The sequence below is a fragment of the Cetorhinus maximus genome, chromosome 15 (assembly GCF_964194155.1).
Source record: "Cetorhinus maximus chromosome 15, sCetMax3.hap1.1, whole genome shotgun sequence".
Classification (NCBI taxonomy): domain Eukaryota; kingdom Metazoa; phylum Chordata; class Chondrichthyes; order Lamniformes; family Cetorhinidae; genus Cetorhinus; species Cetorhinus maximus.
This window is the reverse complement of record NC_135893.1, coordinates 86,262,973-86,285,942: the sequence shown is the minus strand read 5'-3', so window position 1 is coordinate 86,285,942 and position 22,970 is coordinate 86,262,973. Positions and strand designations below refer to the sequence as shown.

The 22,970-nt window shown below is 43.3% G+C and overlaps 1 protein-coding gene across 1 annotated transcript in view; it reads left to right on the top strand.

Moving 5' to 3' along the window:
- Window positions 1–22,970, top strand: part of baiap2l1a (BAR/IMD domain containing adaptor protein 2 like 1a) — a 143,175-nt gene that overhangs the window by 77,609 nt on the left and 42,596 nt on the right. Inside the window, exons 9-11 of the mRNA XM_078558878.1 lie at window positions 2,837–2,978; window positions 4,028–4,226; window positions 12,511–12,579. Of these exons, the coding sequence (XP_078415004.1) occupies window positions 2,837–2,978; window positions 4,028–4,226; window positions 12,511–12,579 (410 nt within the window). The remainder of the gene's footprint in view (window positions 1–2,836; window positions 2,979–4,027; window positions 4,227–12,510; window positions 12,580–22,970) is intronic.

Below are 22,970 nucleotides of genomic sequence, written 5' to 3'. Positions count from 1 at the left end.
GAAATTGCTTAGCTCTGTCTGTCACTTGCTGCTTGTGCTGTTTGGCACAAAAGCAGTCCTGTGTTTTAGCTTCACCAAGCTGACACCTCGCTTTTAGGTATGCCTGGTGCTGCTTCTGGCATGCCCTCCTGCACTCTTCATTGTGCCAGGGTTGATCCCCTTGTTTGGTGGTAATGGTAGAGTGGGAGATATGCTGGGCCATGAAGTTACAGATTGTGGATGAGTACAGTCCCGCTGCTGCTGATGACCCACAACCCTCATGGATGCCCAGTCTTGAGTTGCTAGATCTGTTCAAAATCTATCACATTTAGCACAGTGGTAGTGCCACGCAACATGGATGGTATCCTCAATGTGAAGACGGGACTTCGTCTCCACATGGACTGTGCGGTGGTTACTCCTACTGATTACTATCATGGACAGATGCACCTGCGACAGGCAGGTTGGTGAGGATGAGGTCAAGTACATTTTTCCCTCTTGTTGGTTCCTCACCACCTGCCAATGACCCAGTCTAGCAGCTATGTCCTTTAGGACTCAGCCAGCTCAGTCTGTGGCGGTGCTACTGAGCCACTCTTGGTGATGGACATTGAAGACCCCTACCCAGAGTACATTCTGCACCCTTGCCACCCTCAGTGCACCCTCCAAGTGGTGTTCAACATGGAGGAGTACTGATTCATCAGCTGATTGGTGGATGGTACGTGCTAATCAGGAGGTTTCCTTGCCTATGTTTGACCTCTTGCCATGAGACTCCATGGGGGCCAGAGTCGATGTTGAGGACTCCCAGCAACTCCCTCCTGACTGTATACCACTGTGTCGCCACCTCTGCTGGGTCTCTCCTGCCGGTGGGACAGGACATACCGAAGGGAGGTGATGGTAGTGCCGGGACATGATCTGTAAGGTTTGATTCCGTGAGTATGATTGTCAGGCTGTTGCTTGACTAGTCTGTGAGACAGCTCTCCCAATTTTGGCACAAGCCCCCAGATGTTAGTAAAGAGGATTTTGCATCGTCATTTCCAGTGCCTAGGTTGATGCTGTCAAGTTTCATTTTTTTTCATTGACCTTTAGCGGTTTTATCCAACTGAGTGGCTTGCTAGGCTATTTAAGAGTCAAATGTAGGCCGGACGAGGTAAAGACAGCAGATTTCCTTCCCTAAAGGACATTAGTGAGCCAAATGGGTTTTTATGACAATCCACAATGGTTTCGTCATCATCAGACTTATAATGCCAGTTTTTTTTATTGAATTCCAATTCCAATTCTGCTGCCATGGTAGGATTCAAACCTGGGTCCCCAGAGCATTACCCTGGATCTGTGGATCACCAGTCAAGTGACAATACCACTACGCCACCACCTCCCCGATAAACATAATATAGGCCTGAATTTTTCAGTCAGCAGGCGGGGTGGTACCGGAGCCGACCGCCACCTGCGATCGGCTCCGCACCACCATTTTACGCGGGTGGGCCAATTAAGGCCCGCCCAGTGTAAGACACGAGCAGTAGCACTCAGCGCTACCTGTGCGGGCGGAGGTAAGAGGGAGAGCTGGGGCCAGAGCTCTTTTGCACATGCAAGCAAAAGAGCGCGTCAATCTCCCCGAGGCACAGAGCTGCCTTGGGGAGATTGAAGCGCCTTTGAAATTATTAAATAAATTTTTACTCCATTTATTTAAGCATGTACCCTCATGTTAATATGTCACATGAAATGGGACATGTTTTGATGTTTCGGGAAAAAAATTATTTAATTAATAAAAGCTTTAGGAAACCTCATCCCGCTCGTGGATGAAGTTTCCTAAAAATGTGAAGGCCACTTGGCCTTTTCGCCTGCCTGCCAACCTTAAGGTTGGACGGGCAGCATCAACAATGACCTTAATTACTTCCTTAATGGCCTTAATAGGCCGTTTAAATATCAGCCAATTCCAGCGCACACCTGCTAAACGAAATATCGCAAGACAGCGCGATGACATCGGGGCGCATGCCCGACATCATCGCGCGTTATTTTACACGTCGGCATGTCGGGTCCACCCCCGCACGCCGACTGAAAAATTCTGCCCTCTGTATTTCTGATACATGGCTTAACTTTTTTTGTGTTTTTCTTTTCATTTTTGGCATTTCTTTGCATCCTTTGTGCCCACTCAGCTACATTGGCTTCCAGTCCCTCAACACCTCAGCTTTGTGCATAAATCCCTCGTATGGCCTTGCTCCCCTATGCAAGCTCCTTCAATCCTACAACCCTCCAAGAACTTTGTTCCTTCAACTTTGATCTCCTTTGCATCCCCATCCCTTCGCCCCAATATTGCATATGTCCTCAGCCATCTGGACCCTACACCCTGAAATCCACCACCACACCCCAAACCCCTCTCTTCCATCTGCTTTAGGGCACCCCTTTGGTACATAAATCCCTAACAAACATCTACTATTTCCTTTTCTTCTGTCAATTTCTTTTCCACATCCAGGTTTTTCCTTGAATTCCCATTGCCTTCAGTCTTTTGCAAGGATTTTCCCTGAAGGCTTCCAGAAATTCAAGTATGCCATGTTCACTTGTTTTCTCCCAAAGCCCAGGAGGCTAGTCAGGCAGTATCTTCCCTTTACCATGTATATGTATGTTGCTGATTATTAATTTCATTGTTTTTTTCAGTTATTAACACCAGGCTGATGAGTCTATGGTTAAGCAGATTAAATTAATCCTTTATTTAATATGGATGCATACTAGTTTGTTGTCACTCTGGTGACCTGGTTCATAACTTGCTATACCAAGAAAGAAAGAAACTATAACCGAGAAGCTACTTAAGTGCAACATTCCAAATATTGTACATGAACAAACCAATAATGATAAAATGGTTTCCTAGGTACATGACCCTGCATTACAGAATAATTTAAAAATACCACCAGCTCCTCCTGGGAGAGTTCAGAAAAGTCCTCTGCCAGATATGTTCAACAACCCAACTACTCAACGCATGACCTCCATTGAGAGAAGCACTGATGTGTTAGGTAAGGAATGGAACTTAACAAATGTTGGCTAAGTGTAAGGTTTTAGTACAATCTAAGTAATATTACCTGATTTGATCCTTTTTCAATACAAGTGACATGTGTATTTGGGTTTTGAAGAGTGATGCAAGCAAAGAATTCTGGTTATACTGACTTTCGATGTCACAATATAATGAAAGAAGGCAAAGCTCCATGCATTCAACCACATGCGTAGAACACTATTTACCAGCCTCCAACTACCACTGAGATTTTTTTTAGTGATTTCAAAAATGTTGATAGATGGGTCTTTAGAAATTGAATACATGCTGGTTGAATGAGCACGATAGCTTTTGATTTTTTCTTGGTTTAAAAATAGGTTTTGCACCAATAGAAGTTATTTCAGCCAGCATGAAGCAAAGCAAAGTGAGATTATCTCTCGGAGGTGATCATTTGCTTGAAAACTGTTTTTGTCATTAAATCTGATTATCAAAAGTTTCTAACCTGCAATCTTGGGTAACGAAAGAAGCTAATTCCGTTCTTAGAGAAGTGGATGGAAGTTAAAGGGATGGATGCAGCTCCAGCTTTTATAATGCTGGAGGAAATGGAAATAATTTGTAGAAAATCAGCATAGAAAATTCTAGGAGATATAATTAGGTGTTGAAGAAAGCTTAAGAGCAAAACATAACAAATAACTTCCTACTGGATATATAGTTTAGCCTGCCACTTAATTCAGCACTTTTCTACTCTTGAACTGTTCAAAATGGATTCAACAGATGGTGGGTGTTAATGATGGGACAATGTTTGGGTTCTGAGTCTCTACTTTCCTGATTCCTGTTTTGTTAACTTCAAAAAAAAACTTGAACTTTATATATTTACAGACTAATAATGGAATAAATTGCACCCTAAACGTGATATAATAAGAGTACTTAACTGGTTTTAACTTTCCAATCTGATATTTGAATTTGTATTTGGCGTATGTTGTAGTTGTGACATTCCTAGACACTCCAGGTGCAAATAATATGAATGTTGAGAAGGAAATAATGAAATAATAAATATGATTTACCTTTCCACAGAGGACATCAATCTAATGAGATCCATTTCTGTTGCAACTGGATTGAATATGGTTCAGAGGCCAAAGGTGAAAAGCATTTTTCCCCACACAGCAGGAAATAACAAGAATATGTTAAGCTTCGCCGAAGGTGATGTGCTAACACTTCTTATACCAGAGGAAAAAGATGGCTGGCTGTATGGAGAACATGACATGAACAAAATGTAAGTCCCCTTGGTTTTTGAAATCATTACAAAATAAGAAATATTGTACTTACTTCACTTTAGGAACATAGGCACAGGAGTAGACTAGGTCTCAGCCATGAATCAGTTGGTAAGACTCTTGCCACCAAATCACTAGCTTCCAAGTTCAAGTCTCACTCCAGGACTTGAGCATAAAAATCAGGGTTGATACCCCAGTGCAGTACTGATTGAGTACTACTTTGTTAGGCGTGTCATCTTTCAGATGAGATGTTAAATTGAGAGACGTCTTCCCTCTTGGGTGGACATAGAAGATCCCATGGCAGTATTTCGAAGAAGAGCAGGGAGTCACCCCTGGTGTTCTGACCAACATCACAAAAACAGATTGCTCATCATCATCACATTGCTGTTTGTGGGAGCGTGCTGTGCACAAATTGGTTGCCATGTTCCCTACATTACAAAAATGACTACACTTCAAAATTACTTCATTGTCGTGAAAAGTGCTATATAAATGGAAGTCTTTTTCACTTTAGATCATTCAACCCCTTGAGCCTGCTCTGCCATACAATTAGATCATGCCTGTATCTCAACTCCATCTATCCGCCTTAGCACCTTATCCCTTGTTACCTTTAACTACATTATTGAGCACATATATGTAAATTGTGTTAAAGGGAAAAGTGAAAAGAATATAACTATACTTTTAAAACTGCATACGTTTTGTAGACTGCCATCTCACTCCAAAATACCTTTAACCTTAATAAATTATTTATTTCTAAAGCTTGTTCTCATCCAACCTTCAACCTAGCTTTAAACTCAATAGCTCCATAGCTGTGGTCCTAGAATGCCCAGCAGCTGATGGCCACTGATGTTGACCTGTTCCAAATTTCAAATTTCCATAACTGAGGCAAGAAGCTCACAATTGTACGGGCACATGAAGAGGCATCCACCACGTTGCCTCTGTAGCAGTCGAAATGCCACCTAGCCACTCGAGTAAGGGAACCTTGAGGCCTGAATTCAGTGTGTCTTAATTGTAATTTAAAGTAGAAAATCAGCATTGTATAATAGCATTCTGTTCTATATTCCTGCTAGTGGAGGGGAATGTGTTCTATTGTTTTGTTGGAAGCTGGTTAATTTTGTGCCTTCATCTTCTACCTCTATGGTCATCTTCATAACCATTCTCATTCAATAATTAGATTCAATTGAATAGCACCTGTCTTATATAGTTAGGCCCTGAGTATGAATAAAATATTGAATATCATCCTATTTGTACAGAATAAATTATTTTCAATTAGAGCCATAGTAATTACGACTTGCTTTTTTCTATATTCATAATTTGAGTTGTAAGGAGACTGACTTCATTGAATTGCAGCTTGTTATGTTAACAGGAGTTTGAAGTATCTTTTACCCCCACCCCACTCCTCACCCACCCTTTCTCACCACCCTGCCCCCCCCCACCCCCCCTTGCATCTACAGGAACAAGTATTTTAAAATTTGTTCCTGGGATGTGAATGTCACTGACAAGGCCAGCATTTTATTGCCCTTGAGCAGGTGATGGTTAGCTTTGGTGATAGTGTCCATCTTTATCATGCTTTCTTGCTGGTATACAAAGTATCTTTATCTTTGAGTTATGACTATTTTAATAGGCTCAGGTGATGGATAAAGTAGAAAATTGTACTTAGTTAACATGGATTAAGGCAACTACAGTTCAACATGAGTTTAGCACTGCTATTGATCACAATGCACATTGTTCTTTTAGTTTTCTAATTTCTTGTATTTTACTATAAAAAGGTAAGTCAATCTGCATTAGCAAGGTTACTGAATGTATCCACAGGCTATAAAAATGAGTGGAATTTTCCCACATGCATGATCATTGAAGCAAAAATGTGCCTGTAACTGTTTACAGCAATAAGACAATTATGCAAAACTCACTGCATTTGTTAAGCAGAAAACTCTGCAACATACTATATTTTGTTCAGGCTTGATCATTGATGATTTACCACAATCAGACATGAACAGGAAATGTAATAAATAATATATTACAGTGACTACTTCTCATGCTTGCTGCTTAATAGTAAACACAATTTATAATACATGAGGCCACCAAACTCATTTTAAATGTATAATCTTCTGCCCTTCTGTTTTGATTTCAAAAATAGTTTTACTTACACTGTTGTAAATATTGCCTTTTTATTGTTTCACTAGCCATTTTATCAATATTTAACTGTAACTTTATGCAGAATACCATCATTTTGTAGGCCAATTGGTTCAATCTTTTTTTATTCCAGACTAACATTAATCATGACTTCAAAATGTTGTTTCACAAATGTTTATAATAGGCTATCGAAAAAATTGGGTTGCTTGTTTAATTATTACTTATTGTCTGAATTTGGGTTTAGTTGGCACGGCTGGCATTTATTACTCATCCCTAGTGTCATGAGAAGCTGGTGGTGGGCAGCCTTCTTAAACCACTGCAGTCCATTTGGCTAAGGTACTCCTACAGTGCTTTTGGGATTTTGACCCAGCAACAATGACAAATCTATTTCCTGAATGCAGAACCACTGAGCATTTGCCACAGAATTACATACTTGCTACAAAAAATAACTTTGGCACTGATCAAGTGAATGTAATGTTAAAAATCAGTTCCTTGTTCCTGCTTTAGCCTGTTCAATATTGTTAAGTTTTGGGCTTCAATGATGCTTATTGTGTATATGCATTCCTATTGGTGCATATCATTGTGTGTTGAATTGATGGCACAACGAAAATACAGATTGGGCAGAATTTTCACCTCGGCCGAGCGTGAAATGACCTGCGTTGAGGTTGGGCCAGCATACTGACGTCAACTGAGTGACATTTCGGTCGGTGGGCGCGTGCGGGAGACGAAGCTGTGCCCACCATTAATTAAGAGGTCAATTAAGGCCATTGACACCCCAATTGTCAGTGATTTAATGCTGCCTGTGCGGTTTCTTGGTTGTCGCATGGGCAAAACGGGCAGGTGGGCAGCCCACAATTTGCAAAAGCTCATCCATGGGCGGGATAAGAAGGGTCAGCAGCATTGTCAATGTGAGTATTGAGGAGTTTTGGAGATTATATGCTGCTGGTTGCTTATTTAACTGGACAGCTTCATCTCCGTTCAGAGCTTCATTCTGAGCATTTCTACGCTTCATTTCAAGACTCATTGGTGACTTCCAGGCCCCTGGAGGATTCAGACTGTGTGGGCCCTTCCAGGTGTCAGACACCCTTCCATTACCCTGTAATGTAGATTGTGGCCTCCGCTGGAGGCACTTCCTCTGAGGAGGAACAGAGGGGCAGAAGGGAGAGGAGACCATGTGTCCCAATGCAGTTTCCAGGGGAGGACCTGTGGGAGGAGAGATGCAGGCACAAGAGGCGCAGGGCCAGAAGGAATTCCAAGGCGGAAGGGGCCACAGAAGATGGTACTGTCCGGCCGCTAGGGTTTAGAGGCGGCAATGCAGCTACCTCAATACGTCTGAGGTGCAATGTCGAAGGAGGCTCCGCCTCTCCAGGGAGACTGTTAACTCCATTTGTCAGATGGTTGGGCCTGAGATCAGCTCCGATTGTGTGGGTGGATGCACCATGCCAGTGGCGCTGAAGGTCACAGCGGCCCTCAACTTCTATGCCTACGGCTCTTTCCAGGGCTCAGTGGGGGATCTGTGTGGAGTCTCCCAATCAGCTGTCCACAGTTGCGTCAAACTGGTGACAGAAGCTCTGTTCAGGCGTGCATTGACTTTCATTCATTTCTGCATGGACGAGGCCAGCCAGGCTGAGCAAGCCAGAGGCTTTGCAGTGATTGCTGGGTTCCCCCGCGTCCAGGGTGCCATCGACTGCACACATGTGGCCATCAAGGCACCAGCGGGTGAACCGGGTGCCTTCGTCAACAGGAAGGGATTCCAGTCCATGAACGTGCAGATACTGTGTGATCACAACATGGAGATTCAGCAAGACTGTGCAAGGTACCCTGGCAGCTCCCATGATGCGTACATCCTGAGACTTTCCCAGGTGCCGAGGCTCTTCAGTGCTCCAGCCTGACTGGATGGATGGCTGCTGGGTGACAATGGCTATCCCTTGAAAAGATGGCTCATGACTCCTCTCCGTCATTCAAGAACAGAGGCGGAGCAGCAGTACAAGAGCCACGCCTCCAAAGGGTGGCGGTAGAAAGGACCATTGGTCTTCTCAAGATGTGCTTCCGTTGCCTGGACTGTTCAGGAGGTGTGTTGCAATACTCCCCAGAGCGGGTGTCACTGATAGTGGTTGCATGCTGTGCTCTCCACAATCTGGCACTGGCAAGGGGGGGACACAGTGGAGGAAGAGGATGTTGACGCAGCTCCACAGGCGGCAGGTGGTGAGTCTAGTAGTGATTCCAAGGACAAGCACAGTGAAGAGAACACTGAGGGTGTGGAGGCAGACCTGGGTAACCTCCAGGCAGGCAGGGACACATTGATCCAATACTCCTTCAGCTAGACTATCAAATAAGAACTACCACCTCACGCCAGGGCGGCTGCCTCCATCCTAGATTCCAGAAAGAAGTATTTCCATGGCCACCAAGATATACTCAGTACCTGTGCAATAAAGTTTCAAGTGACCCACGTCCAGCATTAAATATTGCTCTACCCTGCACCCACAAAACAAATGAAGCACACTCAAGCCAATAACACAAAATCAAATGACTTTCAATGTTGGAACCCGCAGATTCTTGAACTGAACTTTAACCAGTGTTGGTAGTCACACCATTAAAAAATGAAAAGCAAAATGGGGAACAAAAGATCACCTGTGAACAGCCCTCTTGTGCTTAAGGTGCTTTAAACTTGTGTTTATGGGTGCTATGTGTAGGTGCTTGCCCCCCACGCTTTCACCGGTATTGGAGACAGTCTGCTGACTGCTGTCTTATTGGCCTTGTTGCCCTTGGCTGTTGTCCTCTGGCCAATGGAGCCTGTGTTGGCCCCAACTTGGAAGGAGCGGCCAGTGCCACGGCTGGCATCTCCCCAGTCGCTGTAGTCCCATCAGATGGCACGGTCACTGGCAGAGGGGCAGAGGAGCTACTGCCATCATCCAGAGCACCCTGAGAGGAGCCCGCAGAGACGACAGGCAGCTTGTGCGCCAACGTTAGGTCGTTCTGGATCTCCCTGCTCACCATTGATGGATGGGCACCTAGCTGGGATACTGGGTGCCCCATCCATCTCACACACAGACACTGACCAGCTGAGGTCATTGCTTATGTGTGGGCTTGCAGGTCTGGGTGCATCCCCAGGGACTCCTGATTCTGTCCCTGGAGCAACATCTCCATGTGAGTTGCCACACTCTCCATGGACGAGACATTGCTCTCGGCCATGAGGGTCAACACAGTGCTCATGGTCTGCAGGGACTCCTCCAAAACGGAGACCATGGCACGTATACCCTCATGGATCTCCGCCAGATCCTCCCTCACACCCTGCTGGATGTCCAGCATCTGCTGCCTAATGGACAACTCCAGAGGCCCATCATCAGCCTTCGACTGAGTGTTGTCCTGATCATCAGTCCTCCAACTGCTCGTACCCTGGGCGCACTCTGCCTCCGCGTGCACCTCAAGTGAAGTGCCCTTACCAATGTGCACTGAGATCTAATGCCCACTGAGATGCTGATATTTGCACTAGTGCCCGCTTGAGAGAGCGGGTGTGACGCAGGTGTGTGGGGAGCATGGTAGTCCTCCGGGGTCAGGGATGGGCCTTCAGGGTCCTGAGTGAGAATGCCTGCTGGTGAACCTAAAAGGGAGAAGGACATTAGTTAAAGTCATCACACTGTCACTGTGCATGCCTGGTGAGGCAATGGAGATTTGCATCACAGTGCCCTCGTCTTTCAATTATCAATGGGGACTCCAGGTTCGAGGCTCACATCAGTGAAGAGAGTACACCAGAATGGTTGTACAAGCCAAAATTCTCACCTCAGTGCACCGCATTCTTACCTTCACCTGACACCACAACCTCACCGTGGCCGGTCGACCGAGGTGCATGGTGCCTCGTAAGCTCCAAGGCCTCCTGTTCATAGTGGGAGAGGATGAGGTGGTGTGGGGGTCCCCTGCCTGTCCGTGACCTCTCAATACTATTATGGGATGTCTTCTTCTGAAAGGATACAGGAGCATTGATTAGTCCACTCTACCTGCAGCGCCATTGCAGCCTGGCCAGCTCCAGGTGAGGAGCACCTTGGAGGGCACATCCGAGTCGTGGCCCTCGAGCCGCAAGGCAGTCAGTCCAAGCAGCCAGGGCTCACCCCCTTGGCCAGCTCCAGCATCATTGACAGGTGGCACTCAGAGACTCTAGCACCCTGAGATCCACAGGGGGATGGCCAGCCCTTAACACTTCTCCACACTGACCCATGCCAACACGGTACTCACCCTTCCTGAGCACAGCAGGTCATTGAAGCGCTTCTGGCGCTGCACCCAGGTGCACTACACTGCGTCGTGGCTGCTCGCTCGGGCTGCCATCTCCTTCCATGCCTTCTTGGTGAGGTGCAGTGGCCGCCTCCTCCCATCTCTGGGGACAAGAGTGTCTCTTCTGGCAGTCACTTCCTCCAGGAAGGTAGCAAGGCATTCATCTGAGAAATGTGGGGCTGACTGCACCGATGACCTCACCTTCCACTTGGGTTCTCTTTCCTGGGTCACAGCCATGTCACTGTTGCAACTCCAACACAGGCGGCTTGCCTGTGCCGCTTTCAAATTGGCTGCTGGGTCGCCATTGGACCCCGCCCGCCCCTTCTCGGAGGTTATCCAGCTGGCTTTCACGCTAGGCAGGCCAACAGCATGAAATCACCTTCCGGCATTGATCGCGGGCGGTGGTCAGCTTCCTGACCGCCACCACCCACCGAGGTCAAAATTCTGCCCATTGTGAATTTTTCTGTAAATCACTATTGAAAATCACGCTTCAGAATATCTGTCTCAGCGCACTATATTCAAACACCTGCAATGTCAAAGGAATTGGCTGTCAAACTAATGTAATGGATACTGAATACAATCTTCACATCGTTTTTAAAACTGGATCGCTCAGCAACTTATTGAATGTTAATCTAGTCCTTAAATTTCAGATAACTAACCAACTGTTTGAGCGTTCTGATGTTATTTGAACTCCACTATTGGATTGCTATTTTGTAATTCACTGGCAGCTGTTCACTATGCTCTGTTGCCTCATCTTGCATTAGATGTATAATTCCAGAGACTTGTATTTATGCTCTGAATCAGTTTACTTTTGGGGGGTGCAGGGGAATGAGCTTTAAACTCCCAGGACAGGCAGAGGGTGGGGTGGATGGTGACTGAAAATCTAAAATCTGAACTGGACACCAACCTACCTCCAGCATATCCATTTCCAGTTTTAATGGAGGCAGTTTGGGGGCAAGCAAGCAGCATCTCCATAAGCTGGTGCATCATTTAAATATTTTAATGAGGCTGCGTGCCTCAACTGACAGCACAGTTGTAAATTTAATGACTGCCTTCCGCAACCCCTGCCTGCCTCCCTGTGCTCTGCAATTGGGCTCCATTTGTGCAACCTGATGATCTGGTGCTCAGCCACCTTCACCCCCCCCCCCCAAAGCCTACAATGATTTTCTAACCCCAATGTTAAATTTTGAAGGACCTCTGAGTTACCTGCATTTCCGAGTTTCCCGACCATTACGACCCCATTCCCCTCCACCTCTCTATAAATATCATGGCCTTGGTTTCTAACTGTAGACTATAAAATAGCCCCTTCTTTTCTTGAAGCAAATTAAATTCCTGTGGTTTGAATTGGCAGGAATGAACACTTGGGTAATTTCAAGTTCTTTCAAACTTTGTTTGGGTCAAACTCTGAAAATCAAATTGTTTGGTTTCAAGTGGGAAGAAGCTGAAGGACCTCCAGAGGCTACGAAACATTCACCGAGGCCTCATTATACATAGAAATATTTGCTGGAGTTACTCCCAGCACCAAGACAATCTTGACAACATCCTACCTCAACAACATCTTATTGCAATTTAGCAACAGCCCATGCATAGAAGCAGGAAAAAAACCTGTAAACCATCCCACTGTAAATCCATGGACTCATTTAAATAGGATAGGTCATACCAGATCCAAATTTTTTACAAAAAGATGTTTTACATATCAAATTTAGAGACCAGTTCAGTTTTGGAATTCTGTATTTAAATGCCAAAATCTTCAAATGGCGAATAATTTTCTCAATTCCTTCTACAGCTGTTCTTGAAAATTATACAGAGGAATGTCAAAGCTGTTAGCATTATCTGTAGAATTTTGATGTTCTAGTTTAATTCCAACATATATTTTTACTTCTTGCACAGGAGAGGTTGGTTTCCAACCTCCTACACCAGGCCATTGGAACAAGGTCCAGATATGTCGTCTACACCCAGGTGATGTATCTTGCAGCAACTGTACTATTAAAGATCTTTCAATAACCATGTTGGTGACAAATTCTTATGTGTCTCGTTAATAGTCAGAAGTTTGAATTACCACTTGTGGCATTTTTGGGTGAAACCAGAAGTATTTAATAGTTTGTTGTTCAGTTCATGTTTGACGTTTGTTGGCAACTCTCACCAGATATTTTATGAAAACTAACATATAATAAAATCATGTGACATTATTAACTCCCAGGCTTATAGAAAGTATGGAATTTATACCAATTTTTCTGGTACATTTTACTTTTTGAACTGTTAAATATATTTCTTTAAAACATATGATGGTGAAGCTGTAATAATTGTAATTCTAAATTTAATGCAGAGTACCTACTTCTGGATCAGCAATCCTGTTACTATAAGAAATCTGTGATCAACTGCTGTTCCAAGCTCCAATCTACAAGAATGAGACAAGAATCACTTTGTATTAAAACATCTTTATTTCATGTTGTAACCATGCTTAATGAAGCACCAGTTCCTGGGTGGAGGGAAAAAACACATGGGATAGGGTAAAAAAGGGATATTCAATTTACCTTTGAAAACTTAACAAATGTTAGAAACCACTCTGAAAGGTACTATGTGGTTTATCCTGATCTTTCTGGGATTTTATCTTTCTGGGGTTTTATCATTCTGGGTGACCTGACTCAGAAAAACAGACCTGTCTCCAGCTGGTAACCATTGATCTCAAGTGAGATGGGCATCCTTTTTCACTCCTGGTTATAAACTGACGTAGATTTGGGCCCAGTTTACTCAGTTGTTATGACTACTCACCATAATTCCAGTGGGATGGAACAGCACAGAAATAGGCATCAACCTAGATAGACAGGTCCCAGCCTACAGTCAGAGTTTCCAATCAGCCTTGTAAGGGCTGTACTTATCCTTTCAAGGCTACTAACACAAAAGTGGTCAGGATATTTGCAGAAATTTCCACTTCCCTATCTCAATGAAACCTGGAATATGTTTACAGGCTGGTACATCCCGTGACATGAAACGTTTTTGTCTCTTAAATTTGCCATTGGCTCCAATGGGGCAGGGATGTGTGTGATCTGAATTCTCGAATGAAGGATGTTTATCTTTTTATATTGCACATCAGCTCTGGTCAAATAGGTAGGAGACTTGCCATCTGACCCTTGACAGTGCCTCTCTTTTCAGTGCCTGAAAATGTCTGCTAACATCATGCTAGCTCCAGCACATGCTGTCATGATCTCTTTCCATCATCTTTTGCAATCAAGGTTTTGACAATATCTATCCAAAATAATAGAATCAAAGAGTTCTCACAGCACAGAAGAGGCCATTTGGCCCATCGTGTCTGTGCTGGCTCTCTGCAAGAGCAATTCACCTAGTGCCACTTCCCCACCTTTTCCCCATAACCCTGCAAATTTTTCCACTTTGGATAATGACCCAATTCTCTTTTGAAAGTCACAATTGCATCTGCCTCCGCCACACTCTGGCAGTACATCCCAAACCCTACTTGCTGCGCAGAAAAAATTTTCATCATGTCACCATTGCTTTTTTTGCTAATCAACTTAAATCGTTGTCCTTTGGTTCTCGATCCTTCCATCATTGGGAACAGTGACTCCACATCTACTCTATCCAGATACCTCATGATTTTGAATATCTCTATTAAATCTTCTCTCAACCATCTCCTCTCCAAGTAGAACAGACCCAGCTTCTCCAGTCTATTGGCATAACTGAAATTCCTCATCCCTGGAACCATTCTCATGAATCTTTTCTGCTCATGCTCTAAAGGCTCCACAACCTTCCTAAAGTGTGGTGCCCATGACTGGATCCAGTACTCCAATTGAGGCCAAGCAGTGTTTTATACAGGTTTGTCATGACTTACTTGCTTTTGTAAGCTATGCACCTATTTGTAAAGCCCAGGATCCCATATGTTTTTTTTTAATCATGCTCTCAACCTGCCCCAGCACCTTAATGATTTGTGCACATATACACCTCGATCCCCCTGTTCTTGCACCCTATTTAGAATTGTATCCGTTATTTTACATCATCTCTCCCCATTGTTCCTACCAAAACAAATCAGTTCACGCTACCCTGCATTAAATTTCAACTGCCACTTGCCTGCCCATTCCACCAACCTGTCTATGTCCTTGTGAATTTCTACACTATCCTCCTCACAGTTCACAATACTCCCAAGTTTTGTGTCGCCGTAAATTTTGAAATTGTGCCTTCTTGCACAGCAAAGTCTTGGTCATTAATATATATCATCAGAGCAAGGGTCCTATCACCAACCCATGGGAAACCCCACCACAAACTTTCCTCCTTGTCCAAAAAACTACCATGCACCACTTTTCTCTTTCTTGTTCCTCAGCCAATTTTATATCCATGTTGCTACTGTCCCTTTTATTCCATAAACCATAACTTTGTTCACAAGTCCATTATATGGCACTTTATCAAATGTCTTATGGAAGTCCATGTACACCATATTAACCCCATTACCCACCCTGTTACCTCAGTTAAACGTAATTTGCCCATAACAAATCCATGCTGTCTTTCCTTATTTAACCTTATTTGCATTTGCCCAAACGACTATTAATTTTGTCCTGAATTACTGGCCAGGATTTTCCCCTTGGCGATTTGGGGGCAGGGCCCGCTCGCCGAGGGGAAAATGACGCTGGATGACGTCAGGAGAAACCCCCGACGTCATCCCGGTCCATTTAAATCTTCAGGAAAGCGGGCGGACAGCGAAATCAGCTGTCCGCCCACTGACCTGTCAATGGCCAATTAAGGCCATTGACAGGCTAATTAACCTTGTTAAAGACCCTGCCCGTCCAAACATAAGGCTGGCGGGCAGGCCAGGAGCCCCAGCGGGCTCCAGATTATTCATGAAACTTCATCCACCGGCGGGATGAAGTTTCATGTCCGTTTTTTAAAAATGTAATAAACTTTGTATTTCTTATTAACATATCCCATCTTGTGTGACATTGTCACATGAGGGGCACATGTTAATAATTTTAATATTTCTCTATTTTTTGACTTTTCTTACCTGTCAGTAAACTCTCTGAGACAGGACTTTGCCTCAGGGAGCAGTGTGCTCTTTCGCGTGCATGCGCGAAAGAGCGCACTTTGACAGATGGAGAATTCCCTCCACCCCCGCACAGGAAGCACATAGCACTTCCTGTCGAGAAAGACGCTGGGTGGGCCTTAATTGGCCCGCCCACTCAAAATAGCAGCCGGCAGTTTCGGCGGCGGAGTTCGGCTGCCTGCCCGCCCGCCATCCGAGGGCAAAATTCTGCCCACTGTTTCTAAAAGCTTCCTCATCAGCTGGCCTGTAGTTCCTGGGCTTATCCTTACACTCTTTTTTGAACAAGGGTGTGACATTTGAAATTCTCCAGTCCTCTGGCATCAATTAACATGATTCAAAAGGTGTTCGATTTGCATTTAAATAGAAATTGTATATTAGTAAGTCATCTAAAGTCTTGCTTTTAGTACCAATAGCAAAGATCTACAGGAACTATGAATTTTGTTTCAGATGATGTGCACTGTTACTAGCTACTGTTGATGTTTAAGGATCAGCCTGTTATAAAGGCCAGTGGCGCAGTTTTTGATCTGCTTTAAAGTTTTACAAAGTTAAAGCCATAATCACAGCTGTCAAACCAGATTACTACCAAAACATCGAGGAGGTGTGATAGGAGCAATAGTAATGGGTTTTGGCTGTAATTTACCAGATAAAGAATTGTGCTGCTCTTGCACTTGCTAAACTCTGCTGTGCCTTTTTTTTGACATTGGTGTCATGTGTCAAGAGCAGCTCATAAGACAGGACCCAAGGAAGGTAAATTACTCCAGCTTGCACGGTTGTTTTTGTGTTGCTGCTGGTGTTCTGGAATTATCTCACTGTATAAACCCAAAACAATTCCCTGTAGTCTAAATATGCTATATTGCAGAGTTACAACAACCTGTATTTACATAGCTCCTTTAACTTAATAATTATCGCAAGGTGCTTCACAGGGGCATTATAAAACAAGATATGACACAGAGCCACATAAGGAGACATTAGGCCAGTGACCAAAAGCTTGACCAAAAAGCTAGATTTTTGTGAAGTGTGTATTACAAGCGGAAAGCAAGATAGAAAGATGGCACGATTTAGGGAGAGGTTGTTAAGCTGTTCTGAAGCCGGTTGATGAAGTGAATTCTTAGAACACCAGACACCACTTTTTTATTTATTATGGAATGAAACAGTACAAATGTCTGCCCCCTCCCTAACCAACACCTAGTGTCCCAGAAGTCTCTCTTTTATGTGCTCAAGATACTTAATCAATCAATGCCCCTCACCTGTATATCCTTAACCTCAATACAATTAACATACCATTTACAGGCATGGCTACCAATTGAGGAGCAGTTAAAATTGAGGATGTGGAAGCGATCAGAATTTGAGGAATCTTGGTGAGGGGAGGGGATGGTTGTACTACTAAAGGAGATTAGAGAAAGGGAGGGACAAGGCAGTGGATGGGTTTGAAAACAAGAATTAGAATTTTAAAATCAAGGTGTTGCTTAACTGGGAGCCATTGTCGGTCAGCCTGCACAGGAATGAACAGGATTATGGTGCGAGTTAGGACACTGGCAGCAGAGTTTTAAATCACGTTATGCCAGTAAAGGCTTTGTTACGACCACCAATGTTATTTGTGGAGCAGGCCAAATCCCAGAGGGAAACTTGACTTACTGATCATAACCTTTTTTTTGTATTTTGAAACGAGGGAAGGAACTGATCCCAGAAGCATAGAATCCCAGTAACACTTCTAGGATTTTAACATTAAAAGATTTATTAACAAGAAGAAAAAAACTTAAGCACACAATATTGAAACTCTCAATTAAAACAGTTGTACGAAACATCCCCCCCCCCCCCCCCAAAAAACCCACTTGGTCAAAAACTACTTGACAACAGCTTCCTTATAGATTTTTAATTATAAGAATTTAGTAATATTACCCAAGGCTACTGTCACTTTAGTAAAAGGTATACCACACAACTTCTCACTCTCTTCCACTCTTGTCATGACCCAGCAGTTGGTAAAGCTGAGTTATTTAAAAATCCTAGAGGGAAACTTTAAACAACAGTCATAAGCTATATTTTTAAGTGGTATGTTTGAGATGCAACTCTAAATTCAGGAATCAGACCACCTGTTCTCAAGATGTTTATATTAAACTAAATGAAACATTTTATTAAGATACAACACATTAAACACATATTGGCTACAAATTACTACTATTATAATTTTTAACAAATTCCCAAACTAATCTCCATAAGGCAACAGCACCCATAGACTTAACCAGGCATCAGGCAAAGGATTTTCACCGTACGAATTCAAAATGAGGTTCTTTTCACTTTGGTTCCTGTGGAGACAGTTGGAGGCTTACAACTGCTTTGATCTTACATTGCCGCTGCCCTGCACACACGAAAACTGCTATCAGTTATATCCAGCACATCTCATTGAATGTAAATTCTCATTGTATCACTAGCCTCTTTGAACTCCACCTCTTCTAACAATAAAACCCCTTTCATAGTACCAATTTTATTAATAATATAAACATATTGCCTGGTCTCTGCTAGCTAGGTGCCAGATTTCACCCCACATCTCAAAACTAGTACATATCAAAGCACCCAGACTAGCTGGCTTTAATTCAATTAAGACACAACCACAGACTAAGCCTCTATTTTAAAAGAAAAATATTTTCCAATAATATTATATACATTAATAGCTTCATGACACTCTGTTGTGGATATCCAAAAGAATGGTTCAGAAACAGACCGCTTTCTGAAAACAAAGACTTCTCTGCCTTGAAAACTCGATGGCTGCTTCAAATTCACAACTCTCTCACCCTCTTCCAGCACAGATCTGATCTCAGGACATCTACCCCACACAGCCACACATCTCAACTAAACATCTTTCCTTAAATATATTTTTCTCCTTTCACCTTACATTCTATTGTCCTGAACACGTCTTCTAACTCAACTTTTCCAAATTTAAAAATATTTCACGTTTTCTTATTGTCTCCACTTTCGGGTCAATAAAATTTAATAACCTTCCCTTGTATGTTCTAATAGTCCCTTGTCACTTCTAAACTCCCCTTTGAAATTTAACAGCTGAAAAGTCAAGTCCCTACCTATCATCTAATGCAAATTTTAAAACCCAACTTATTGACTCGTACATTCAACTTCACCATAGCTCCTCATTACAAACATATGCATCTAGCATTTTTATCTTCCATCTCTCAGTTCTCACAGATAAGCTGTCTTTACTAACCTTCCCCAGTTTAATTAATCATGGATGCACACACACCTTTAAAGAATACCACCATATTCCCAAAATATTTTTTAAAATCCATCATCACACCTCCTTCAATGGAAAAAAAATGAAACATCATACTTCAAAAAGATGTTTTCATTTTCTCAACTCACTTCGTATCATTTACTATACTTATCTATACAAAAAGAACTATTACACTATGGTGTACATACATCAACCATGAACATGTTACAAGTTTTTTTGTAAGAATAGAGTTCATTCCAGTCCATTCTCAATTTCCCAACATCCAAGTCCTTTTGAATTTAAGCCCTTGACAGTGCATCTGCAATTAAATTCTCTTGTCCAGCTGCATGTATAATTTTTAAATTGAACAGTTGCAGTAATAAACTCCACCGAAACAGTCTGGTGTTTTTGTCTCAAAACTTCTCGAGAAACTTCAAAGGATTGCGGTCAGTATGTGTAACTGTCTCTGAAGAATTGTTTGCAACATACACCTCAAAATACTGCAAAGTTAACACCAAACTTAGTCTCGTTTTCTATAGTTGAATATTTCTTCTGATGTACATTCAATTTCCATGAGAAATATCCTACTGGCTTCTCAAATCCCTGTTCATTTACCTGTAGCAACACCACATCAACAGCCACTTCACGGGTGTTAACAGCCGTTTTAAACTGCTTTCTATAATCAGATGCTGCTGGAACAAGTGTAGTGGTTAGTACAGCTTTCAAGCTGTCAAATGCAGTCTGATACTCCTGTGTCCTTTGGAATCTCCTGTTCTTTTCAAATAGCCTATACAATGGAGCAACTACACTGCTGAAATTTGGCATGAATTTCCGATAGAATCCACTCATGCCCAGAAAGCTCAAAACTTCTCGTTTTGTTAGAGGCACTGTGAACTCTGCAATCTCGTGAGGTCACTTGACCATGTTCAACAGCGTGGCTTAAATATGTACTTTTGTTTCCGCAAATTCACTTTTAGCTAAATTTACATCCAAATTAGCTTCCTGTAGTCAGTCAAACAGTTCCTTTAAATGTCGTAGATGTTCCTCCCAGGTTTGACTGAATACCACTAAGTTATCAATATAAACAGCAACTCCTCTGAAGAATCATAAGGACTCGAAACGTTAACTGTGTTCCTCTCCGCAGATGCTGTCAGACCTGCTGAGTTTTTCCATGTATTTTTATTTTTGTTTTTGTTTTGGATTTCCAGCATCCGCAGTTTTTTGCTTTTATTATAATATAAACAGCACAATTGCTTAGTCCTTCAATCACTTTGCTTGTTGGTCTCTGAAATGTTGCTGGTGCATTTTTCATACCAAAGGGCATTACTTTGCATTGATATAAACCATCCGGCGTCACAAAAGCTGCTATCTCATTTGCCCTTTGCAGTAAGGGAACTTAGGAAGGAGGCGGTGGTGTGTGGTATTGTCACTGGACAAATAAACCACAGACCTAGGATAATGCTCTGGATACTCGGGTTCGAATCTCACCACAGTGGATGGTGGAATTTGAATTCAATAAATATCTGGAATTAAAAGTCAAATAATGACAACACAGCCTTTCCTGATTGTCATAAAAACACATCTGGGTCACTAATGTCCTTTAGGGAAGGAAATCTACCATCCTTGGCCTACATGTGACAACAACCTAGGCACCAGAAACGACACTGGCAAACTCAGCTCTGTCAACCTTACTAACATCTGGGGGATTGTGCCAAAATTGGGAGAGCTGTCCCACAGACTAGTCAAATAACAGTCTCACATAGTCCTACTTATGAAATCATGCCTTACAGATAATGTCCCAGGCACCATCATCACTATCTCTGGGTATGTCCTGCCAGTGGGACAGGACAAACCCAGCAGAAGTGGCGGCACAGTGGTATACAGTTGAGAGGGAGTTGCCTTAGGAGTTCTCAACATCGACTCTGGACCCCATGAAGTCTCATGGCATCAGGTCAAACATGGGCAAGGAAACCTCCTGCTGATTACCACATAACACCCACCCCTCAGCTGATAAAGCAGCACTCCTCAATTTTGATCACTGCAGGAATTCCTCAGGGTAGTGTCCTAGGGCTAACTATCTTCAGCTGCTTCATCAATGACCTTCCTTCCATCATCAGAAGTGGGCATGTTCACTGATGATTGCACAATGTTCAGCAGCATTCATGACTCGGATACTGAAGCAGTCCATGTCCAAATGTAGCAAAACCTGGACAATATCCAGGCTTGGGTTGACAAGTGGCAAGTAATATTCGTGTCACACAAGTGTCAGGCAATGACAATCCCCAAGAAGAGAGAATCTAGTCATCGCCGCTTGACATTCAATGGCATTAGCATCGTTGGATCCCCGCTATCAACATCCTGGGGGTTAAAATTGACCAGAAACTGAACTGAACTAGCCACATAAATACTGTGGCTACACAAGCAGGTCAGAGGCTAGGAATCCTGTGGTGAGTAACTCCCCTCATTCTCCAAAGCCTGTCTACCATCTACAAGGTACAAGTCAGGAGTGTTGTGGAATACCCTCCACTTGCCTGGATGAATCACAGTGCAGAAGAGGCTCTTCGGCCCATCAAGTCTGTACCGACATGTGAGAAACACCTGACCTACCTACCTAATCCCATTTACCAGCACTTGGCCCATAGCCTTGAATGTTATGACATGCCAAGTGCTCATCCAGGTACTTTTTAAAGGATGTGAGGCAACCCGCCTCCACCACCCTCCCAGGCAGTGCATGAGTGCAGCTCCAACAGCACTTCAGAAGCTCGACACCATCCAAGGCAAAACAGCCCAATTGATTGGCACCCCATACACAAACATTCACTCCCTCCACCACCAGTGGCAACAGTGTGTACCATCTACAAGATGCACTGCAGGGACTCACCAAGGCTCCTTAGACAGCACCTTCCAAACCCACAACTGCTGCCATCTAGAAGGACAAGGGCAGCAGACGCATGGGAACACCACCACCTGCAAGTTCCCCTCCAACCTACTCATTGTCCTGCATGCATCTGGTACCTTTACCTTTCATCTCTCAGTTCCCACAGACAAACTGTCTTTACTAACCTTCCCCCAGTTTAATTAATCATGGACACAAACACACAGCCTTCTTTACAGAGTACCACCATATTCCCAAAAATGTTTTTTAAAAATAACATCCATCTTCACAGCCTGTCATATGCATAACTTTAAACATGGACTGCTTTCAGTATAGGATTTTCCCGAACTGCCATCACTTTTAAAAATTGACAGTAGATGGCTGCTAAGGGTCAGGTAAATTTTACAATTTCCGTATAGACTCAGAACATCCTCAAGTCTCTGGAAAGTTCCTAATTGATGATGGATGGGGTGCTCTGAATGGCCATCCTCCTCCTCCTTCAGGTACCATGCCCCAGGCAGAGCATTACTGACCATGGACTTCAAATTGATTGGTCCATGATTATGCTTGGCAAAGTATTGCAGTATGGCTGACCAGAAAACACTCCTGCTCTTTACTGCCTGCCATCAGGCATATTGGAAGGATTCACAGAGTGATAAGCAACCTGTTTGGCCATGTTATGAAAGCACCTTCCATAGCCATCAAGTCCTGAAGTGGGACTTGAACCTGGAGCTACTGGCGCAGAGGTAGGGACCTACCACTGTGCCACAAGGCCTCCCTGAAAGGACCTACCAAGACAAAAACCATCTGAATTCACACCATCTATTGTTTGTGAACTCATCCAAAACTCAAAATCAATGGACTTTCAGACTCCCTGTCTCCAGAGACGAAATTCAATAAAGGGAGCTGTAGAGAAACCAATTAAGTGTGAATAACCCCCATCCATTCTCAGTTGTGTAGCAATGGTTTCCAACTTCAATCCATTCCAGGTGGACAGTAGAAGTATTGATCATGTGACTGAAACTGTCTTTGGATAACAAACCTTGTTATCCCAAAAACCAGGGAGAAATCAGTCAGTTTGCAAACAACAGCTGTTGAGACAGCAGCAGACAGGGCAGCATCATCTTTGCCTTTTAAAACCTGGAGACTTCAAAATCTTAGTCTCCCAGCCTGTTCCTTTTCAAAACCACCAGTACATAAAGCTTGATCTC